Source organism: Vigna umbellata, chromosome 6 (genome assembly GCF_029865625.1).
Source record: "Vigna umbellata cultivar VRB3 chromosome 6, Vumbellata_1.0, whole genome shotgun sequence".
Taxonomy (NCBI): domain Eukaryota; kingdom Viridiplantae; phylum Streptophyta; class Magnoliopsida; order Fabales; family Fabaceae; genus Vigna; species Vigna umbellata.
The window spans coordinates 25,316,620-25,327,254 of NC_142170.1; the positions used below are offsets into that span (position 1 = coordinate 25,316,620).

Genomic DNA, 10,635 nt, shown 5'->3' on the forward strand with positions numbered 1-10,635 from the left:
TCGATTACTAGAGGATTTTGGTGTTAAAGCAAAGAGTTTTTTTTTCTTCACTATCAATGTAGGTTATATTTGTTGATTACATTGTAATACTTTTTTTTAACACATGTGTATGCTATTATTGTGTTCTTATTTTAATTATTGTAAAGACATGTTTGTTGATTACGTTTATATGTGTTATTATTTGTATCATGAGTCATTGTTTAAAGGTAAATATAAATGAAAAGCATAAAACAAAAAGGAACCTAAAACCTATACCAAAAGACAAAGACCAAAACTCATAACCAAAGAAAGACGAAACTTCAACACGATAAAACGGTAGAATTAGGAATGAAAATGCATATTAAAACTTATACACAAATGATTTTTGACATGTGTTAGTGTCAAAAAGTTGTAAAAAAAATGTCAACATATCATTACCCTAAATATATTTAAGTGAAATTATTAAAAATAACTAAATTGATAAATTTTGACATCAATTTGTTTGAAAAAAAAGAGATTAAATTAAATAAATTCAATAAAAATAGATAATTAATTATTATTTAAACCTAAAATATATAAATAAAAAATTCAAGATTAATTATTAGGGTTAATTTTTTATGATAAAGACAGGTAATTGTTATTAAAAGTTAAATATACGTCTAATTATTCGTTAATGAAATTAAAATTAAAGCAATAAAATTAAAATTTTTGTAAATGTTGTTATTTTTTATATAAACGCAAAATATATACTTAACTAAATATTTTTCCTAACTCAGAAGTTCTATTTGATTATTATTCTCTTAACATTGGGTTGTTTTCAGTGAAAAAAAATTACAGGGAGACCTCCAAACTTTTTTTAATTATAAAAAAGCATGTAAATTCAAATTTGTGCTGCTCCCGCCCGCTTCTACTCTCAGTAATCAGGTTCTGAGTGAATTCAAGGTTCAACTCCATGATCACCACCGCGCTCAGCCATTCACCTGGTTTCACAATTGCGGTTAATTCACCTGAGGATCCTCTCGTACCCTTTCTTTGGTTCATCCCTTTCTCTCTGGAACTCTTTGCTGACCCAAAGTTCCACAATCTCATTAATTTAATGTGTATTTTTTTTTTTGAGAATTCAGGTCTATCAAGAAAGCCCTAGAAGCTTCGGGTGATTCCACTCCAAACCTCAGTAACTTACTCGGAGATTGCATCAGAAACTTCAAGAACAATGACCGGTATCGGAACGACGTCAGATTCCTCAAAATCTGGCTCATCTATGTAATTCCCTCTCTCTGAGAAAAATAGTTCTTCGATCTAGGTTATAGTGCACACAGATTTAACAATTCAACAAGCAACAGTAATTAACCTAGTTAATTGCAGTGTCCTAGGCTTTATTTAGATCAATTTATGAACAAAAACTTGCATAAAAGCAGAATATAAGAAGCAAAGTAAGTTACATTTTTTCTCTCAACTTGTGTACTTTAGATTTGGTAGATTTTGGGTTGTTTGTGCTTAAAAATAATGATATTGTAAATAAAAGCAGAAAAAAAAAACCTGTTCTCTGAATATTGTAGATTCTGTTTCTGCTTTCTTAAATAGTTTACCTAAAGGTGTAAAAATTTCTAGCAAGTTATTATTTCATTAAAATATTAGTCTTCTCTGAACAATAGTTTAAACAAACATATTTGAGATGAAAGAACTTCTTCTCTGAAGATTGAAACTCAACAATATTCACTTTGGATAAATTCTGGAATAAGTACTTTAGTAACACAGCAGAAAATAAAATGAATTAAGTTTCTTATCTAAGATAAAGTTAAGCATCAAAAAATTAAAATAAATTTTGGACGAGTAGTTAAGTAAAAAGATTCTAGAAACTAGCTTTTTCATAAACCAATTTCAATTTTTAGGAGACATTTCTTTCATTTTATTTTCTTATGTTATAACTGTTTGGGGACAACTTTATTTAAATAGAGCCTAAGTTGATTTACACACATTTTCTATTTTCTTATTTTATAAGTTTATTTTAACATGTTCGCATATAAGTTTTGTCTGAATGGATCTTAATGCATTAATCTAACTAGTATTGCAATTTGCAACTAAGATAGTAACTTGTGGTTGCGCCCATGTAGTAATTGGGGAGTTCATTTATATTGTTGGAAGTTTATAATGGTTTAAGAGCTAGGATTTGACGTGGAATTGTTGTTACTTTTGAGGAACTTTTGGAAGGGTTCATCTTGGTTATGTTGGTTTCTTTGTGCAGATGGGAGTTAGTGATGATTTTGCCAGTGTTTTCAAAGAAATGGTGGACAGTAATGTATGTGCCAATAATTCTTCACTTTATGTTTGGTCTGCAAGTTTATTTGAGTTGAAGGGAAGATTGCGTGATGCTCTCTCCATCTATCAGCTTGGGATTGGCAGGTTGGTTTTGTTGATATTGCAAGTTGAATAATAATGTAATTTCGATTTACTGTTTGGGTCTATCTTTGATAGGAATGCGAAGCCAGTTGAGTGGTTGAGGAAGGCGCATTCCTTGTTTCTCAATAGAATGTCTGAAATACAGAATGCTGCTTCAAACCTGAAGGTACCATATTGGAACAATCTCTCACAATTAAAAAACAAAATTTTCAGTTCAATTTTGAGATTTCTAATTACTAATTCAAGGGTTGTTATATTATGTATGAGTTCAGGTTGATGATATAGAATCCATGAAACTGGAAAATTGTGGCATTAATCCTTGGGACACTTCCACCATGGATAGCCTGTTAAAGAAGATACATCCTTTACTTATGAAATTTGATGTGAGATGTTTAACCCTTTGATATCTATTCGCCTTGATTTAACACATGTGACAAAGATTCAGTTCCCTTATGCTTCCTTCAAGACGCTTTCAGGGGTACCGTTCAAGCGCTAAACCATACTCAGGAAAAGTGGCCTTATCTGCGTTGAAGAATTCATCAAGGAATAAAGTTATTGAGATAGGTTGTTTACTGTTAGTCCTATCGTATTTATTATCTGAAATCTGAGAATAAAACAAAATTTTGGTTCTTGGAAAACTTGGAGTCAGGTGACATTTGTTCCTAAAAAGTAAAAGTCACTGTTATTGTCCTGGAAAGATGAATAAAAAATCAATTTAGTTCCTATTAATGTCGAGCAAAACAATCACCAAATAATTGGCGCGAGCGTGTCTCTGTGTATACATAAGTGTGTGTGCGTGGATAAATGTGTCAAAATGGTTTATACTAGAGTCTTACTTATTTTTCTATAAGCTGGTTCTTCATATGCGAGCTTCAATTTATTTTACTAACAGCACAATTACTCCTTTGTCCTTATCATGACATTACAGGTGGAATGAAGTACCTTATAAAGGGATGTGCTGGACAGGGTGGTTTTGCCCAAGTATATAAGGCTAATGTCAACAGTGATCCTGACAATGTTGTTGCTCTAAAGGTGATGATGACCTTTCAAATAATTTTTCTCCCAATTGAAGACCCATTGTCTCATTAGAATTTAGACGTATTTTGAACCATTAACCCTTAAATGGCAGATACAAAAACCAGCTTTCCCGTGGGAATTTTACATTTATCGTCAGCTTGATCGGCGCATCTTAGACAGAGAGGTGTGTTGTTGTCAACTATACTATTGACCCACTATTTCTATGAGCATCTGATAATTCTGACTTTTGCTTTATCAGAGGTCAAGTTATGGGTTCGCTCACGGAATTCATATCTATTCTGACTCTAGTATACTCATATGTGACTATTTAGCTAATGGGACACTACAGGTCCGTCATTTATTTCCTGTGATTTTCCTTATTTACTTCAATGTCATTTGGTATTAATCTTCAACTGAAAATACTATGCAGGATGTGGTGAACTCATATCTGGTCTTAGGAAAATCCATGGAAGAAGTGTTATGCATTTACTACACTATTGAAATGTTACACATGGTTGAAACTTTGCATGGTGTTGGCTTGATTCATGGTGATTTCAAGCCTGATAATCTGCTAATTCGATATGCTAGGTAAATTTAAGCAGCTTATGCACAGTTCATGCTGACGTTACTTCTTTTCACAAACCTCATGTTTGTACAATCAGTATTCTAATACTTCAAAACTTTTTCATTCTTTCCAAATTATCCATTTCTACATTTCCTTCATTCATTTGTTTGTTTGTACCTTGCAAGAATGTAATCTTAAAGTTGTTTCTCAATTCTTAATTTATGATGGTACGATTGATGTATCTAAAGGAGGGGGGGTTTTCGAATCATTATTTGCGTCCTTGTTATTTTATACCCTTGGATCTAAGGATTTTAGGTATTACCCAAGCATCATCTACCGGAGGAAAATTGAAAGCATCATCAATATAATCTGATAAACATGTTTGCCACATTTCATGACAAGACTTGGTTGCAATTTTTTGGAAGTCTTTTATTTGATTAGCATTGTACGATGTGCAATGCAGGCTCTAGTAACCGCGCGTTGTCTCAAGTTGGTTACATGATTTGCTTTTATGGATGGGTCTAATTACATTTCTAACAATTTTTCAGGAGTGACCTTACTGAAGATGGGTTCTTGAACCGAAGTGGTCCTTGGTGTGATGAGGTTAGTTTTTATCTGGATGAATACAATTGAAGTAACATGTTAGCTCTAGAAAGGGGTATTGAATAGAACTTTTAAAAATGCTTTGAAACATTTTTGCAATAGGATGATGATTACAGACTTTGGGGTTGATCATAAAATAGATGGAAAACGTTTCAAGAGGGTTTTTGCAAAGCTTGAAAACGATAGCCGACAATTGGTACAAGAGTAATAATAGACGAAACAATAAAATACAAGTTTTATACTGGTTCAACTTGAAACTGGGTTGTATCTTGTTTTCCTTTACAACATGTAAAAAGGTTTCATTAATTAAAGCTTGATTACAAGTTTATCATTGTCACTTCTGGTTTACACCAAATATACAAAGCCACTCCTAACTATTTATCTATCTCCTAAGATAAAGAACAAGTATTTTTTAACATTAAACCGCTTTTGTGTGTCCTGCATATTTTATTACTACCACTCTTGGCTACAATAACAAAGGTTACAAGGAAAACTCTCTGAAGAGAGGATATAAACTATGAACACTCCTTGTTAGAGGTTACAAAGTGAAATTTTTACAATTAAAGGTCACTCTGGTGTATTTATCTTGCGCTTACGGAGGCTTTACTATACTATTGCTTGCAAAACACTTAATTTCACATAGAATCACTTAGCATCACTAGTCGTTTCTGCATGAGAGAGCTTCTATTTAGATGCTTGAGAGAGCTTCTATTTAAATGTCTTGAAAAAGACTGGTGGAGCTTGTGTGTGGAACCTTATCCTTAAGTCAATGCTTTGCCAAAGGTTGATAGCCTTTTTATTGACATTTTTTCTGTTTAACTCAATTCGCTATGCAATGGACAACTTCTTTTCGTTGGTTTCATAAATCGACAGGTCGTATTGTTCTATATTGTAGGGTGTTTGCCTTGTGGACTGGGGAAGAGGGATTGATCTGCAACTCTTTCCAGATCACACGGTATTTACGGGTGATTGCAGAACTTCTGGTTTTCGCTGCATTGAGATGCTAGAGAAGAAGCCGTGGAAATTTCAGGTAAGTCACGTCTTAAATTGCACTACAAATGCAACGGAACTCATTATTTACTGCTTTTGAGTTTCCCTTTTTCATCACCTGCAAACAGGTAGATGCATATGGCCTTTGCGGTATTGTTCATGTGATGTTGCATGGTTCCTATATGGAAGTCGTCAAAAAAGAACAGTCTGATGGGGGCTACGTGTATCTTCCCAGACTACCCTTTAAACGGTATATTCCTTGTGTCATGTATGCAATTATCACTTTTATCACAGCTATTTTTTTATAAGGGGGTCGTTATATGAAACTTGCATCTTTCTAGTTTCCTGGATACTAAAGTTAATTTGGAAAATTTAATGCCACAACAAAAGTGCTTTTCCCTCTTACTTTTATCTTTAACTTCCTTTCTCATTCTGATATTTTTCTTGTTGGAAAAAACAGTTACTGGAACATTGAGCTCTGGAAGAGTTTCTTCACTAAAATGCTAAACCAATACCCCCATGATGATGATCGTAGTTTTCTTCATGACTTGAAAAAGTCCTTCCAAGACTATATGGGCTCCAATCCCCAGCTTATAAAGAAACTAAAGGGGTTACTCTCAAGGCAAAGGGCTTCCATGTGTTCTGCTTAATGTTTCAAGATCATTACATCCACACTTCTGTTGTAACCGTCTACTAATCACCTCTTATATTATTGTTGTGAAGGAAGTAAATAAATGCACAATGCAAGCAATCAAAGAGAGATTTAGAAGGTAAACGTTCTTTCGTTTTTTAAGTTTTGTAGCACATGCTCATTAACTAAGGAACAAACCATGTTTTAGTTAGTTAAGACTGGATGCACTCTTATCCACTATAGTGACAAGCTCACCTTTTGTGTATAAGCATGCATTAGCCCCTGTAATTCTTATTCTTTTATTCTCTGTAGTTTGATTAAGGTCAGAAATTTGACCCTTTTTAAGTAATGGGTTCGCGCATGTGTGCAAATGTATTGTATTGTATGCAGGTAGTGTGACAGTTGTATATTGTATATTGCGTTACGTTTATTGTTTGCAACATTCAACATGTTCAAATAAACTATAAAGTTCTTTGTTCTTTTAAATCTCTATATATGTGATACTTGTTCTTTTATTTGTACGCTATGCTGGATTCACTTGGTGCACCAAGTTAATGCAAAAGTGTCTAAATCAAAGCATTCAGCTAATCAATTGATATGAACTGAAAAACGCTCCCAATGTCAAGAATTTTGACAAGTTTCTCCGTTCCCTAATCTCTCCATAGACAATGAACGCTCTTACCAAGGAAATATGGTTCTTTGACGATTTGGGTTGAGTGGAGGTTGACTATAAGTTCTAAAATGAAGTGACTAATATTTATTTCATCTGCATTAAATTTTATTGTTTTCTTATAAGAGTTTTTAACTATCTCGTATGAATTATTTTTTGAACCAAACATTTTAAATTAATTTAGATGTTATGAAAATGTCTCTTTTTTTCTCCTTCGAAGCTATGGAGAGTTCAGGACTTCGACTTTAAAAATTTACTTATTATTTTTTACTAGTATTAATTATTTATAAGTAGTTTTGAAAAAAAATATTATAATTACAGATAAATTTGATATTACTGACTAGATTAGTTACCTTTTAGTGAAATAATTATAATTAAGCGCTGTAGTTGACATGTCGACTATTTAGCACCACATAAGGAAGATAACTTTGGTTCTATAAAATAGTAAACTTTGGATAAGATGAGTGATAAAAACAAATACATAATAGGGATAGATTAAAGAGATTTTTTTTTTCTTTACCTCTATTATTTATATGCAACTAAACAAGTTTTTTTACTTTTTCTAAGACCTTAGTCTCACACCCTTCCAAAGTGCAATGGAGGTCACAGGCTAGGCCACAGGCCCTCTTGATGACCAAATTTATCTCTAACTTTACTAATAATCTATTTTTATCCTATTTATTTATTTTACTTTCTTCTTGTTAGGATATTTATCCTATTTTATCATCATTATAGTGTGTCAAGGGTTACCCTATTTATCATGATTATATTATGTCTAGGATTACCCTATTTATCATGATTATATTGTGTCTAGGGTTACCCTATTTATCATGTATTTGTGTATCAATTTATTCTTATAAATAGAAGATTGTGAGAGGGATCAATTAAGCCCTCAAGAATTATTTCTTTTCAATCTTAAGTTGGTATCAGAGCGGGTCGATCCCGCTCTGGTTTCTGTCTCGTAATATATATCTTTCCGGCGCCATAGTTCTTCGTCGCCCGCCGTTGCCCGCCGCCGGCCACCGTCAACCGTCGGCCACCGTCGTCGTCGCCGGCCACCGTCCGGCCACCGTCAACTGTCGGTCACCGTCGCCGCCGCCGGCCACCGTCGTCCGTCGCCGGCCGCCGTTCACCGCCCGCCGTTGCCGGCCACCGTCGTCCATCACTGTCACAGTTTCCTTCGTCTAAACCCTTAGGGTTTTCTTGTTCCTCGCTAGTACTATTTGTCTTCTTCAGAGATGGCGTCTGGCAGTACTCTTTCCTTCTCTGGAAGTCCATCAATTACCTCCGAGAAGCTAAATGGAAAAAATTATCTATCATGGTCTGCTGCTGTTGAAATGTGGTTCCTTGGCCAAGGGCATTATGACCACCTTGAGCGAGATGGAAGCCATGTGCCTACTGAAAAAGCTGATCAGTGGAAACAAGCAGATTTCCAGTTGTGTACCCTGTTATGGCAATCAGTGGAACCCAAACTTCTTGTATCTTTGAGGGCTTTCAAAACTTGTCACTCCTTTTGGAAGAAAGCCCAAAGCATTTATGCCAACGATATTCAACGTCTCTATGACACTACGAACAAGCTTGCATCTCTTAAAATGGCAGACCATGATATGGTGTCCTTCATGGCTGAAGCCCAATCTGCTGTCGAAGAACTTAGGATGTTTTTGGAAGTAGATCCATTAGAGGATATCAAAAAGAAACTAGACAAATTTTACATGGTGTTGATCCTTCGTGCCCTACATCCCGATTTTGATCATCTCCGAGATCAACTTCTAACTAGTCATGAGGTTCCCTCTATGGAAACATTGACCACTCGCCTTCTGCGTGTCCCGATATCTCAAACTCAAGAAGCGCATGAACTAGTGGAACCATCTGTCATGGTTGCCACACGAGGAAGAGGAGGACGTGGCACTAGAGGAGGAGGACGAGGAGGTCGGGGACGTACTCAATGCACATATTGTAAAAGGATGGGTCATACTCAAGAGAATTGCTACTCCTTACATGGTTTCCCTTCCAAAACCGCCAATATTTCGAAGACTGAAACTTCCACTTCGAAAACTGAAACCTCCACTTCTATGTTTTCTGAGGATGAATATCAAGAGTATTTAAGGTTAAAGTCTAACAGCTTGGCACAACCATCTCAATCTCCCAATACATCAACAACCTGCGTTTCTCAATCTATGGAATGTCAAAATTCATGGGTAATTGACTCAGGTGCTTCTGATAACATTTCTGATAATACCTCTTTGTTCTCATCTATTTCCTTTCGAGAAAAACCTCATTTCATAACCCTTGCAAATGGATCTAAAACTTCTTCCAAAGGAGTCGGTCATGTTTCTTTGTCTCCCTCCCTCAATCTCAACTCAGTCCTTTTTGTCCCTAATTGTCCTTTTAATTTAATTTCCTTAAGCCAATTGACTAAAATGTTAAATTGTTCAATAACCTTTGATCATAAATCTTTTGTTATACAGGAGCGTGGTTCGGGGAGACAGATTGGAGAAGGATATGAAGCTGGCGGATTATACCATTTTGGATCTCGTCCAAGGGTGTCTTGTGTTGCTGCTCCTAATCCTAAAGTGCTACATGATCGACTTGGCCATCCTCATTTGTCCAAATTAAAAAAGATGTGTCCTGAACTTAGTGGTCTCCAAACTTTAGAATGTGAGTCATGTCAATTAGGAAAACATGTTAGATCTTCCTTTCCTAAAAGGTCTCAATCAATATGTAATTCTAGTTTTTCCATCATCCATTCTGATATATGGGGACCTGGTCGTATCTCCTCCTTTGGTTTTAGATATTTTGTTACCTTTATTGATGAATATTCAAGATGTACTTGGGTTTATCTTATGAAAAATCGTTCTAAATTGTTAGTTATCTTTACATCCTTTTTGAATGAAATCAAGAATCAATTTGGTCAAGTAATCAAAATATTAAGAACTGATAATGCAAAAAAGTATTTCTCATCCTCCTTTTCTGCCATCTTGAGTTCCCATGGTATCTTACATCAGTCTACTTGTCCTCATACACCACAACAAAATGGTATAGCAGAACGAAAAAATAGACACTTGGTTGAAACTGCTCGTACCCTTTTGCTTGGTGCCCATATTCCTGTCCATCACTGGGGGGATGTCATCTTAACTTCATGTTATCTTATTAATAGGATGCCCTCCTCCTCTCTTGATAATAAAGTCCCTTTCTCCATTTTGTTTCCTAATGATCCTCTCTTTCATACATCTCCCCGAGTGTTTGGCTGTGTATGTTTTGTTCATGACATGTCTCCAGGTCTAGACAAACTCTCCGCTCGCGCTCTCAAATGTGTCTTCTTAGGCTATTCTTGACTTCAAAAAGGATATCGGTGTTACTCTCCTGAAACTAAGAAGTATTACATGTCTGCCAATGTCACATTCTTTGAACAGACTCCTTACTTCTCTCCATCTGTTCAGGATGTTTCTATCCTCCAGCAAGTCCTTCCTATTCCAATGGCTGAGTCAAATAGCTCCATTGTCTCTGTCATTCCAAGTCTTGATCACAATCCTTCTACACCTGTTTCTCCACATACTGAGATCATCCCACACAGGGCCTCAATGGATAGTCCACCTCCCCAAGACAATGGTGAATCTCCTACTTCAGATTCTTCTCCCTCGTCACCTCCTCCCACGTCTCCTGGTGCAAATGATTCAGCATGGCCTATTGCCCTCAGAAAAGGTACTCGTTCCACTCGGAACCCTCATCCCATTTATAATTTTCTAAGCTATCATCGATTGTCGCCCTCCTATTTTTCTC

General features: G+C 35.5%; 1 protein-coding gene across 1 annotated transcript; it reads left to right on the forward strand.

The window, feature by feature from the left end:
- Nucleotides 1-852: 852 nt before the first annotated feature.
- Nucleotides 853-6,663, forward strand: LOC124845573 (protein kinase and Mad3-BUB1-I domain-containing protein). Its single transcript, XM_047322691.2, has 14 exons — nt 853-1,014; nt 1,104-1,242; nt 2,225-2,382; nt 2,455-2,545; nt 2,652-2,762; nt 2,856-2,943; nt 3,308-3,411; nt 3,509-3,580; nt 3,656-3,745; nt 3,827-3,984; nt 4,510-4,564; nt 5,460-5,594; nt 5,683-5,804; nt 6,015-6,663. Exons 1-14 carry the CDS (start codon nt 932-934, stop codon nt 6,202-6,204), a joined length of 1,596 nt encoding a protein of 531 aa, XP_047178647.1. The 5' UTR covers nt 853-931; the 3' UTR covers nt 6,205-6,663.
- The last annotated feature ends 3,972 nt before the right edge of the window (nt 6,664-10,635 follow it).